The sequence below is a fragment of the Camelus bactrianus genome, chromosome 8, assembly GCF_048773025.1.
Source record: "Camelus bactrianus isolate YW-2024 breed Bactrian camel chromosome 8, ASM4877302v1, whole genome shotgun sequence".
In the NCBI taxonomy this organism is placed as follows: Eukaryota; Metazoa; Chordata; class Mammalia; order Artiodactyla; family Camelidae; genus Camelus; species Camelus bactrianus.
The window spans coordinates 63,123,140-63,136,794 of record NC_133546.1 but is presented as its reverse complement, the minus strand read 5'-3'; the positions used below and the strand labels follow the sequence as shown (position 1 = coordinate 63,136,794).

At 38.2% G+C, this 13,655-nt stretch overlaps 1 protein-coding gene across 3 annotated transcripts in view; it reads right to left on the bottom strand.

Moving 5' to 3' along the window:
* The window catches only part of CEP162 (centrosomal protein 162), a 74,934-nt gene extending 62,442 nt beyond the window's left edge, over window positions 1-12,492 (bottom strand). For 2 of the 3 annotated variants that reach the window (XM_010972869.3, XM_045508614.2), the window contains exons 1-5: window positions 12,215-12,492; window positions 11,074-11,186; window positions 5,845-5,956; window positions 2,449-2,595; window positions 1,932-2,115 (exon numbers count right to left, since the gene is read on the bottom strand). In XM_010972869.3, coding sequence (XP_010971171.1) covers window positions 1,932-2,115; window positions 2,449-2,595; window positions 5,845-5,956; window positions 11,074-11,130 — 500 coding nt within the window. In that variant the 5' untranslated portion in view covers window positions 11,131-11,186; window positions 12,215-12,492. Of the gene's footprint in view, window positions 1-1,931; window positions 2,116-2,448; window positions 2,596-5,844; window positions 5,957-11,073; window positions 11,187-11,958; window positions 12,074-12,214 lie in introns of all 3 variants that reach the window. The other variant, XM_045508612.2, reaches the window with a different exon arrangement.
* Window positions 12,493-13,655: the final 1,163 nt, after the last annotated feature.

The following is a 13,655-nucleotide window of genomic DNA, read 5'->3' as shown; positions in this document are numbered from 1 at the left end:
AAGATGACAAAGGAGCTTGAGCAAGTTTTAATTCTATTGGATATGTTAGTTCATATACTGCTTTCTTTCAAACCAAGGAATCAGTTCTACCTCTTCAGTCCCCTAGCTGGGTCTTAAGTGAGATCATTAGCAGATCCTAGAAACTATAAACTCTAATAGCAAACACTATTGCACATTCAGTACTGCACTGCTCTGACAGCAATACCATACTGTTCTTGAGTACAGAGATATCTATCAGTAGTTAAGAATAATGAACTCACCTACGAAAACAGAAACAAACTTGCAGACACAGTAAACAATCTTATGGTTATTGGGGAAAGGGGGTGGGAAAGGATAAATTTGGGAGTTTAAGATTCACAAATGTTAGCCATTATACAAAAATAGATAAAAAACAAATTTCTTCTGTATAGCACAAAGAACTATATTCAGTATCTTGTAATAACCTTTAATGAAAAAGAATACGAAAACGAATATACGTATGTATATGCATGACTGGGACATCGTGCTATACACCAGAAACTGATACACTGTAACTGACTATACTTCAATTAAAAAAATAAATAAAAATCAATCAATCAATCAATCAAATTTTAAAAAGAATATTGTTAAATAAGAAAATATTAAGAAATATTACAAAGGGGCAAAAACTTGAGGCCAGCAAACCTACATATGCTTATAGTCTGTGCTATCCCCTGTTAGAACAGGCAATCACCATGGGCCCTGAGTGTCTCTGCATATCTTTGCTGGGTATGCCAGGAACACAAGGCCTGGACTCCTCTTTTCTAGGTTATTTCTCAGGGTTGTTTGCAGCGGGGAACCTGGAGACATGAGGCAAGGCAGTGTTTCTGCCCTCAAAGCAGGCTTGTTTCCACTTCCTGTCATAGCAGTAGATGCCCCAAGCTCAGAGACCCTCTCCCGTAAAGCAGGCCACTGCATGGAGGGACAGCCGTCACGGACCACAAGAACCTTGAAGGGCATGGGAAACCCAGGCAAATAAATGTGACATTCAGGTACTTCTTTTGTGATAAGAAATAAAGTCCTTTTGCTTCTGATCCAGGAATCTTGCATCTGTTGTCAGTATCCATAAAACTGGCTTAATAATCAACAACTTGTTGGCTTGCAAGTAGACTGAAAATCTCAGATCCCACGCAGCTCATGACAATGACTGCTTTGTCCACTGTATAAAAAAACTAAGCATCCTGAGGAGAACAGGCACTCTAGTAACCAGAGGCTATGATTCTCCTGAGCCTTCATTTAATTGTAGTTTGGTATTCTTAAAGTCTTAAATTATAACCTGACTTCCCTTTATACTTTTAAAAATTAAATGAAAAACTGAAACTGAGGAAATTAAAGAGATCAGGTTTCACAAAAGTCTTGAGAATGCCAAAGGTCTACTGCACTTACACAGCACCAGCTCGGTCAACGAGTAGGATTTCCAAGATAAATGAGGTTTCTTAATTATCATTAGGGTCAACCACACACAAAGGTAGGACACAAACCAAATCAGTCTTTGCTCCCTGGTTCCTCCTTCCCTTTCTGTTCCTATCTCCCCTGAGTTTGTAAGAGCTACCTGGATTCTCTTATTTACCTTATCTTGGAAAATCACTTAATAAACTACTTAGTTACGTCTCTTTGGTAATGTGCTATTAGACTTGATAGTATCTTAGGCATGAAATTTCAGATATTTGGAGGTTCTCAAATACAAATCAACATATTCCATACACATTTATGTATATGTATATATGAATATGTATACACACACACATGAAATTCCAACCAAACTAATGAACAGAGAAGAGAATTAAAAATAAGATTTAACTTTCGCCTGTTATAATACTTGCACATTTAAGTCCATGCATATACCAGCCTTCCAAAAATACAGAGAGACGCAAAAATCATTTAATGATTAGTTTATATTATATTTACATTACCCAGGTAAAGCTTTAAAATGTATGGAGTCATTGGAATCCAATTCCTTATTTAATCTTGAATAATCAATGGAGGAGGTTAAGCCTTTCTCAAGCCTGGCAAAAAATTGCTCTTTTTCCTCTTGTTCTTCTAATGTGTCCAATCCCAATCCGAGAACACTGTGATTGAGCTCAGAAACTACTATGTCTAAATGGAAAGCACAAATATATTTTATTAACATACAGAATTTTGATAAAATTAATTTTAATGATGCATTTATTGATAATATATAATAAAACTTCAAAAAATTTGAAACATATTTTACTTTACTCTTACCCACTAAATATAGCTTTACATTCTTAATGATATGTAAAGATGTAAGGCTTCTCCAGAGGTTTAATTCTAAACCCTCTAGGAAGATATTACAACTGTCTACATGCTTCAGTAAAGGAGGCTCCACAACGGTTATAAATTAATTTTTCTAAAAATTCTGACAATAAGCATAGTAACCTGTCAACTCACAGCCCTCACATGTCTTACCATTGGCTTCCAAGCTGTCAATACTTAAGATAGAGGTTCCACTGCTCTTAAGAAATTGAATCCTTTCAGCAGACTCCTCTTCTACTTCCATAGCAGGCTGAGAAGTCTTCTTCGTTTTCAAATAGCTTACATTTGTTCCACGCAGTCCTAGGGATGGGATTTAATATAGTTGGATATCTATATTAAGAAGACTATTTTGATCATTACGCCAACATGGTAGTACTGTTACACTAGTTTTTTCCAGTTATACTAGTTATACTCGTAGACAGTATCTACTAAATAAATATCGTCTATTAAGTAAAAATCCATCAGACCGAAGATTCACAAAAAAGTTACAATTCTATTTGATTGCACTGCATTGTATTAAATAGAATAATTCAAAAATTTGCATAATGAGACAAGATTTTTAAAAATTATTTTGAAGCAGAAGCACTTAATACAGTACGCCAGGCCACTTTAAAGTGTATCTCCTGCCTTATGTGAAGGAGAAGGGGAGACAACTGCAGGCAATGAGGAGGCCCAAGGGTCAACACTGGGGGGAACAGGCCACGTCTGAGGATGCAGAAAGGCCACTGAGGCTGGATCCGCAGAGTCAGGGTGGTCTGGGAGGAAATAACCCCCAGGCGGGGGTCAATGGTTAGACCACACTCATCCTCAGAGGCCAGAGGTAGGGTTTTGCTCTTTATCCAAAAGCACCAGAAAACAATGAAGTTCTACAGTATCCAAATTTCTTTACCTTAGTAGTATGTATTTCTTGTAAAAAAACTGATATATGGAAAAAACAAGTAACTATATTGTATGATATGAATACTAAGATTAGAAAAATCACTTTTGCTTAGAAGGAAGCTTTATTAAGTCACAAATTCTAACTTCAATTTCCTAATTAGTGTACAAGTGGAACGAGTTCAGAATCAAACTATTTTATGGCTTTGTGTGAATAATAGTTTTAATGGATCAAATAATAACTTCCACAGAGCTGGAAAAAATCAAGAGATGTATCTGTAGGCACTTTAAATGAAAACACACATGCCAAGGTCAGAGTGTGTTGGGGCATCTGTCCAGGGTCTCACCCCAGCTCTGTGGCTGGACTGAGGGATGTGACCCACACTAGCCAACCTCACAAGCGACTAATACATCCAAAACCAAGACCTGATTTAGCTATGATTTAGTTATTTCTAATGAAGAGTACAGCCAGTAGAAGAATTAGATAGTTTCACCACCTAGGCAGAACATTTTGTCCTTAAGGTAATCGAAAGGGAAAGCACAAAAGGTCAAAGTAGCTCAATGCTGATGTTTAATGGCATTTACCTAAGATTGGGAATGTATTCCCCACAAAAGGGGTGTTCAACTCTTCGTTAGCAACTTCTGCACTCTTGACGGCAGGAACCATATTTTGTCTTTGTATACTAGGGCCTAGTACTCAGAACATAACATGAACTCAAAACATGTTTGAGTGTGATTGAACCAGGGACCAGGTTATGCCCTTGGGCAGAGAAACCTTCTCCCTTGTGTACCTTCTCCCTTGTGTTTAAATGGACACTGTCAGAGTTTCCTTCTTCAGGATCCTTTGCATCCTTTATAATCAAATCCACTCTGATTGATACATTCTTCAAAAAATATTTTCAGTATCTTTAGTCAGGTTATAGAATAGGTCTAGAACTTATTCTTTCCCTTTAGGGTAAGTTTGTGTCTTCTATATCTCATTCATTACTTTCTAGAAAAGAGACTTTAATGTTAATTAAGTCTCAAATCTTTGTCAATAATTTCAATAGTACTTAATCATATGATGCCCTTCTCAAGCACCAATAAAAGGAAAGATTCTCAAAAAGAATCTTTTACATGTAAATTTTAACATTATGCATGGTCTGGGGATTTAAGAAAAAAACACACTAGATTTTTCAAAAAGGTAATTCCTTTAAAATAGTATTAAGAAAAAACCAGAGGAGTGACTATCAGACTCTCCGTAACATTCATTGATAAACATATTTATATTGACTGTTGAGGGTCGGGGATATAAGGAAAAAGAAGTGCTTCCCACCCTCACAAAGTTCCCACCCTCAGGAGTAGCCCTACAGACCAAAACACAATGTGTAAGTACTGTCGTGATGTTCTGACATCAAAATCAGGGAGAAAATAAGGAACTATGCTGACAAGAGAGCTAGCAGTTAGGCAAGGACTGTAAGTGACACCAGGCTTTACTGGACAAGGATGACGACAGGAAGGGCTCCATGGCAAGAAAGCCCGAGCTATTGCACAGAGGCATGGTGCCAGTGGTGTCTCCTGGGGAAGAGTAATCACTGATTTTTCTAGCACATTTTCTAGCTAGGGATGTAGAGCCTTGACCGTCACATTAAAGGATTTGGGCTCAATTTTTAGAGGAAAATACAAAAGCTGTAGGTAAATTTTTCTCCCCTAGAAGAGAGATATAGAAATGCTATCAGTTCATAAAATGGTGCTTAATGATCCACAAATAGTGTGAACATACATACTTATTAGAGATAGCCTGGGGGTCCTTACAGACAATGGCAACATCACATATAGTAGGTATACTGAAGAAAATATTCAAGAGAGAAGTTTCCATTTGTAAAGATGTGACTAGGAAGAGTTCTAGGAAAGGTATACACATGTGCCAGGCAGGATCAATAATGAGTTCCTCACCATTAGGGCAATAAATTATTTTTTCTACTGTTATTAACAGACAGTGATACCAAAATCCATAGATTTGTTAAAACCTTCCCACTGCAATGACATTAATACATTGTCATATATATGTATAACTGAATCACTATGCTGTACACCAAAAATTAACACATCGACTATACTTCAATAAAAAACTAAATAAAATAAAAGGAAAACAAACAAAATAGATAATGTAGAACTTCAAATCTGGAGACAACTGAAGATTTAGTCCAACTTTGACATATAATCTCTTGATTCTCAAACTAATATTTTCTTTCTCCCTAGTTGATGGTATGCTGTTTGAAATCTAATGTACAAAAAAATTCTGAACAATCTTTCTGTTGCATGATTTTATATTTTTAAAGGTACATTTGATTTGCTAAAAAAATACAGTCAGAATATCTTATTAAATCACCCTAAACCAATTTACTACTAAACACAATAATATATAAATATACCTGCATTATTCACCATCTTAATATGAGTACATATAAATTATCTCAACGTAAAATAACCTGATAATACAGAAACACAGGTTCTCAATTATACACTAAATATATAATAAAATGAAATATGAAAATCAATTCAAATCTCAAAAATCCACACTATTAGGATTATTATCTTTATATATTTAGAGCACAATAAGAAAATCCAGAATTTAAAGTCTTGACTGCCCCCTTGTGGTCAAATAACTTAAAATTAAAAACCAATATTTACCACCATCTTCAAATTCATCCTCAGTTATCCACCACGGCACTGCGTCTTTCTTCTTCACTTCTCTAGGTTGTCTAGGTGTTTTGTTTGAATTTTCAAAAGAATCATCTGAAAGCTGAATCAGATATAAGCCACTGAATTTTAAATTCAAGAATTCCAAAGTTCCCACTAAAAACGTTTCTTGTTAGTTCTCTCACAGTTCAGCTGTCACATAAACAATCCTCTCAGTAATAGTGTATATATTCATATCTCTAAACATATGTGGCCAAAATAACTTAAACACCAAGAATACACCTCGGAATACTGATTTCACACCCAGCATGAAACAAGCCGATTAACCAGGGAAAAAAACATCAAAAAAAAACCACAAAGAAATAAAGAAAACTTGATCAAGAATCTTAATCAGGAAAGGTAAAAAAAAAAAAAAAGAATAAAATCCTCTTGTATAAAGGATAAAAATCCTCTCTAGGGTTTAGGAATAAACAATGATTGAGAAAAACTACCTAGCATCACTCTAGAAGAACAAAAAATTCTAAGACCAGAAGAACTGAGTGTCAGGTGTTTACCAGAGAAATTAGCATACATCACAATGATTAATGAACTTTCATTTGTCCTTTTCTACTCTTCAGGTCCAAATTTTAGTACAATCCTGTATCCCCTACTCTAAACCCCAATCTACTTCCCTTACTCTCAGTCAATAACTTGGTCTCTCTCTTCACAGAGAAAATAAAGACCTCTGGTCAAAACCTTACTCCACCACTAAACTCACCTTTCAGGACATTTCTTTCCTCTCTCAGAAGAGAAATTCGCTCCTCCACTCCAAGGAGACCCCGCAGAGGGGTCACTTCCCACCTCGCCAGGCTCTCCCTTCCCTGGTTATCCCACCGCATCTCTGTATGGCCACTCCCTCCTCCATCTTCCCACCCTCCTCCCTCACAGTATAAACCTGCACCCCAGGGCTCACACAGCACACGGCACGACTGTGCAATAAAAGAATGAACACTCAAGTCTACTCTACCAAAAAGAAGGGGAAAAAAAGGCAAGCAAAACAAAAACAAACAGACTTATTTCTACCTCCCTTTCACTTCTTTTTTACGTATATACCAACTTCACAAGTTCACTGCTCAGCCCTCTGAAATCTGGTTCCCATCCAGAACAGCTCTCCTCCAGGAACCAAAGGCCTCCTGAACGCCACAAGTAAAGGACCACTGTCAGTCATCATCCCTGATCACGCCACAGAACTGGATCCGTGACCAGCTCTCACTTCCCCAAACTCTCCCCCTCGACTTCGCAGCACCACTGCCCAGGTGACACTGCAGCCTGTGACCTTTTCTAACCAACTCTAATAGCTCTCAGCCCTTTTCCCTTCTTTTAAACACAAGACTTCCCAGGACTTGCTCTTGGTCCTTTTCATCCTCATTCTACACACTCTTCCTGGAGAAGAAACCAACATTTATTAATAACTTGCCTGGTCCATGTCAGAAGCTATACCCAGGTTATCTCAGTCTCCAAACAATCCAGTAGAGATTTACTAATGGAGAAATAAACTCAGAGAAGTTAAGAAACTTGCCCAAGTTGCTACTGGTATTAAGTGATACAGAGCTGGGATTCAAACTCGGGTTTCTCTGACTAAATCCACTTTGGAATACACTATACAGTCCCCCAACCAGGACGGTCTTACCTAGGTGACTTTTTAAACTTCCGAAATGACTACACACACATTTCCACCTGCCAAGCAAATAATTCTACCTCACATCCGAAAGAATAAAATATCTAAGAATAAACTTATCCAAAGAGGAGAAGACCCACAGTCTGAAAACTATAAAACATTGATGAAGGAAACTGAAGATGATACAACGAAATGGAAAGATATCCCGTGTTCATGGACTGGAAACATTAATATTGTTAAAATGCCCATACTACCCAAAAGCAATCTACAGATTTAATGTACCTCATGGCATTTTTCACAGAACTAGATAAAATAACCCTAAAATTTATATAACACCACAAAAGACCTCAAATAGCCAAAGCGATCTTGAGAAAAAAGAAGCTGGAGATGTTGAGCTCCCTGACTTCAGATTCTACTAAAAATCTAAAGTAATCACAACAGTGTAATATTGGCACAAAAGCAGACACTTAACTCAAGGGAAAATAGAGAACCCAGAAATAAACCCATGCACTTATGGTCAACTAATCTACAACACAAAAGGGAAGAATACACAATGGAGGAAAGACAGCATCTTCAATAAATAATGCTGGGAAAACTGGACAGCTGCTATATGTAAAAGAATGAAATTAGAACATTTTTCTCACACCATATACAAAAATAAACTCAAAATGGATAAATACCTAAATGTTAAGACCTGAAATCATAAAAACTCCTAGCAGAAAATAGGCAGAACATTCTGACATAAACTGTAGCAATATTTTTTTGGATCTGTCTCCTAAGGCAAAGGAAACAAAAGGAAAGTAAACTAATGGGACCTCATCAAACTTAAAAGCTTTTACACAACAAAGGAAACCATCCCTGTGCTATACAGTATAATCTTGTTTAGCACGGGGAAATATATACAAGATCTTGTGGTAGCTCACAGCAAAAAAAAACTGTGACAATGAATATATGTATGTTCATGTATAACGGAAAAATTGTGCTCTACACTGGAATTTGACACAACATTGTAAAATTTCTATAACTCAATAAAAAAAGTTAAAAAAAAAAAAGACACATGCACCCCAATGTTCACAGCAGCACTATTTACAATAGCCAAGACATGGAAATAACACAAATGCCCACTGACAGATGACTGGATAAAGAAGTTGTGGTATATTTATATAATGAAATACTACTCAGCCATACAAAGAATAGAATAATGCTATTTGCAGCAATATGGATGGACCTGGAGATCATCATTCTAAGGGAAGTACGCCAGAAAGAGAAAGAAAAATACTGTATGATGTCACTCATATGTGGAATCTAAAAAAAAGACAAGTGAATTTATTTACAAACCAGAAACAGACTCATAAACGTAGAAAACGAACTTATGGTTAGCAGGAGGAGAAGGGGGTGGGAAGGGATAAATTGTGAGTTCAAGATTTGTAGGTACTCAGTACTACACATATAAGATAGATAAGCAGCAAGTTTCCATTGCATGGCACAGGGAACTATATTTAATATCTTGTACTAGCCTATAATGAAAAAGAATACAAAAACAAAAAAGTGATTATGTTTAATACACTTAAAATATACGGGGGAAAAAAAAAGAAACTATTGACAAAAATGAAAAGACAACCTACAGAATGGGAGAAAGCATTTGCAAGTCATATGACAGAGGTTAACAACTAAAACATATAAACAGCTCATACAACTCAATATAAAAAGAACCATTCTGATTAAAAAGTGGGCAGAAGACCTGAACAGACATTTTTTCAAAAAAGATACACAGACGGCCAAAAGGCACATAAAAAGATGCTCAACATCACTAATCATCAGAGAAATGCAAATCAAAACCCTAAAAAGGTATCACCTCACACTTGTCAAAATGGTTAAAAATAACAAATGCTGGTGAGGATGTAGAGAAAAGGGAACTCTTGTGCACTGTTGGTGGGAATGTAAATTGGTGCAGCTACTATGGAAAACAGTATGGAGGTTCCTCAAAAAACTAAAAATAGAACTATTATATGATCCAGCAACTCCACTCCTGGGTATATATCCTAAGAAAACAAAAAACATTAACTCTAAAGATAACAGGAGCATTACGTACAATAGCCAAGATATGGAAGCAACAGAATGAATAAAGATGTGGTGTATATATACATATGATGGAGTATTATTCAACCATAAAAAGAATGAAATTTTGCTGTTTGAAACAACATGGATGGACCTGGAAGGTATATGCTGAGTGAAATAAGTCAGACAGAGAAACACAAATACTGTAAGTAATCACTTACATGTGGAATCTAAAAAAATTAAATGAATGAATATAACAAAACAGAAATAGACTCACAGATAGAGAGAACAAACCAGTGGTTACCGGCAAGAGAAGGAAGCAGGGAGAGGCAAAACAGGAAAAAGTGTAGCAGGTTAAAAGGTACAAACTACTATGTATAAAATAAATGTTGTAAGAATTTATTGTATGCCACAGGAAGATAGCCAGTATTTTACAATAACTTACAAAAATATAAAAGCACTATGCTGTACTCCTGAAACAAATACTGTACATCCACTATACTTCAATAAAAAAAAAATACAGCCATCATGTCATAGATCATTCATTCTTATGGGAGGCAGGACATAGAGCTAAACAAGTAAAAGAGTGAATGGTTCTAAGTGCCACATAGAGAAATTAAAGTACATAGTGTACTAAGAAGGGACTTGGTTACTTTTTTTACTTGATCAACAGAAAATAACTTCTCTTAGGTAGACATTTTTAAGAAGAGATATTCACCAGCCAGGTGAAGATTAGGGAAACAGACAGCACCACTGACAGAGGGAACAGCTAGTACAAAGCTCCTAATATGAAATGAGCTTGGTGTGTTTGGGGAGAAAAAAGGCCACTGTAGCATGAATGGACAAGGGAGAAGAGTGGTATAAAGTCAGGAAGGTGGACATGGGCAAAACCCAGGGCTTTACAAACCACAAGAAGAAGTTTGGATTTTGTTCTGTATGTGATGAGAGGCCAACAGAGTGTTCTACACTGGGGAGTAACAGAGTCTGATTTATGTCACAGACCACGCTGGCTGCACTGTGGTGAAGGAACGCTGGGACAATATTTGGGAACTGTTTCAGTGGCCTAGGTGAGATGATGGTGTCCTGGATGAGGACGGTGGCAGTGAAAAGGAGAGAACTAGATGGATGATAGATATGTTCTGGAGACAGAGGTGACAGAGCTTGGTGACTGACTGTATCTTAGAGGTGAAAGAGAGAACTGAAGGAGTTCCTCATGAGACAAATTGACAATATAGCTTTTTTAAAAACTGACGTATAGTCAGTTTACAATGTTGTGTCAATTTCTGGTGTACAGCATAACGTTCCAGTCATACACATACATACATAAATTTGGTGGGAAGGGATAAATTGGGAGTTCAAGATTTGCAGATACTAACCACTATGTATAAAATGGATAAACAACAAGTTTCTTCTGTACAGCACAGGGAATTATATTCAATATTTTGTAGTAACCTACAATGCAAAAGAATATGAATACAATATAGCTTTTAAAAACAGAAACTTACCTCTTTCATGAACTGTTCAAACTCTTCATCCAGCTCTTCTTTGGAATAATGCGCCATTATCAATAATTTTCATTACCCAAAGTAAACATTCCAAGGTATTTACGTTGGAAACACTACATGACAAGAGAAAAGAAACAGCCTTTAAGGAAATTCATCACATCATAAAAACTACGAGGCATAAACTTTAGACATTTCTCCTTTGATTTAGCTCATATGCACAATTATTGACCAGTGTTTTGGACAAGAAGTTTCTAATACATTAATAAAACCAATTTGGAAACGCAGCTTTCACAGTTTGCCTTGTACTTAGGGTTTAGAATTACACCTTTATTCTTAACATCCAATTGTTAAAGTGGCCGCCACAATATTTCCTAAATCAAGCATATCTGTGGTATGTGTGCGTGTGATATTTTAACATCCCTTACACAAACAAGGAATCTTTTAAAAATTATAAACTAGCAAATCCAAAAGACCATTCCCCTTTTGCAAAGGATAGTATTTGTGCAGCCTTGTCATTCAGCTAGTTATTTATCAATCTACATTAACAGTTTTGCCAATAGACTGGTTCCTGATTTGGAGACGTTTCCAGGCACAAATTTCTGTATTAATTTTAGTAAATTAAAAGACTCTGAATCTACCTAAAAGACAGTTAATGGGATATATACACATCAGGACGAATTATGTTTCTTTGGGGGCGAGGGAAGGCCAACAAAAACTATGCAATGGTGACTTGCAACAAAAACCTCTCCTGTCTCCCTAAGGAATCAAACTTCGGCTCTGCGCCGGCTTCCGGACTTTAATTCCCTGAGGCAGCTCAAACCCTCGCTCGCTTCCGCAGAGGCGGGAGGTGTGGAGACCTGCACAGTAACACCTCCTCCCCCTCACCTGCGTTTCTGTTCAGTCCTGGGTGAGGGCGGTAAAGGTCTTGACCGCAAATTCTGGGTCAAAGGCTGATCCCAAGCAAAGGGTCCCCAGCCCCAGGAAGCGCGGGTTCTGGAGTCTGCGGGAGGACAAAAACGCATCTGCAGCGGAGAGGGGCGGCGACGGGGAGTGACCCGAAACTAAAGCGCGAGGAGTGGGTCTGAGGACAGTCGCGGCCCTGCAGTCCGGAGCGGGAAGCAAGCATCCACACCTCGCCTACCTTTGCCTCTGAATCCCGCGCTTTCCCGGAAGGTCTAAGGAGGGCCTGGGGGTTGCCGGGGTAACGGGCTTCAGCCGCCGCGCTCCGGAGTCACATGACCCAAGCTGGTCACGTGGCTCGCGGGCGCCGAGGGGCGGCGGTTACTGTCTCTTCGCCTCTCCGGGCGCAGTTGGAGTGGTCGCCGTCTCCCAGGATAATCTGGCGGGCAGGAGCGGTCACTGCTGCACCTGTGGAAGCTATGCCGCCTCCTTCTCTGCGCTCCTGGGAGTAGCGAATGGACGGCAGGGTCGCGACAGCCGGAAGAGGCGTGATGGGTTCGGTGCGCCGGCCCGTGGCTTCCTGGGAAATGTAGTTTAGCTACGCTAGTCTTTGTATTTCCGCGCTTCTCATCTCTGCTTATCTTCTTCTCAACCTTCCCCTCTGTGTGTCGTTTCAGCCTTCTGCTTTCTAAGGGGAAGCCTGGAAAAAAATAACTTATTGAGTGATTTCCAGTTTGTACTTTCCATCTGAAAGAAACTCAAACCTGTGAGAAAAGAACTCTGTTACCAGCATATGGGACTCTGTTTCACCCTTAGCCGACAAGAAATGGAAAATACACAGACACATCCCAAGCCCTACTCATCTCAGAGCATCTCTCTGGTTTCCCGCTACCTGTCCTTTCCCCCCATTCTATAGCGGCATCTTACAATTATTATGTTGGATTTTTAATTTTACTTTTGCTATTGCTTCCTCCAAAGAAAATAACACAATGCACTTTGGAGTTTCAGAGGACAGCATTTAGGATACTGAAAGTAAAATCAGTAGCAGTTGAATGTATCGCTACCAGCAGACATAGTTAAGGACCTTATCACGTCCATCCTCAACTTTTCATTCAGCAAGTAGCTATTGCAGTACAAATGTGTATGTGCCAGGAGCTGTGCCGTTTGATAAAGATGTGAAAAATAACGGATTTTTTAAAAAGCTACTATTTGTTGAGCACTTAAATTGATAGGAGCTGTACCTGCATTACTTCGCTTAACCCTTACAATCTACAAGAGAATTCAATGAAATTTATATTTTTGTTTCTAATATGTGCTAAATGGGCTAGGACAGTCATAACCCCTGCCCTAGTGGAGTCTTTGGTCTAGTGGAGCAGATAGACAAGTGATCGACAATTGCAATTCTGTATGACAGCAACTATTGTAGGAGAGGTACCGTGTGGTTGAGTTAGAGGCTACCTCAACCCCTGGGAGGGTGGAGAAAGCTTCCTAGAGGAAATAAAGGCTAAATTGAAACTTAAACTACCTAAAGGATAAGGCAGCAAGGGTTGATGAAGAGGAACATGCCACTTTCAGTGAGAAAAAGCCCATGTGAAAAGATACACAAAGTCTCTATGTTATCCCCCCATTTTACAGACAAGTGAAGCACAGAGGTTAAGTAAATAACTTGCTCAAAGTCGTAG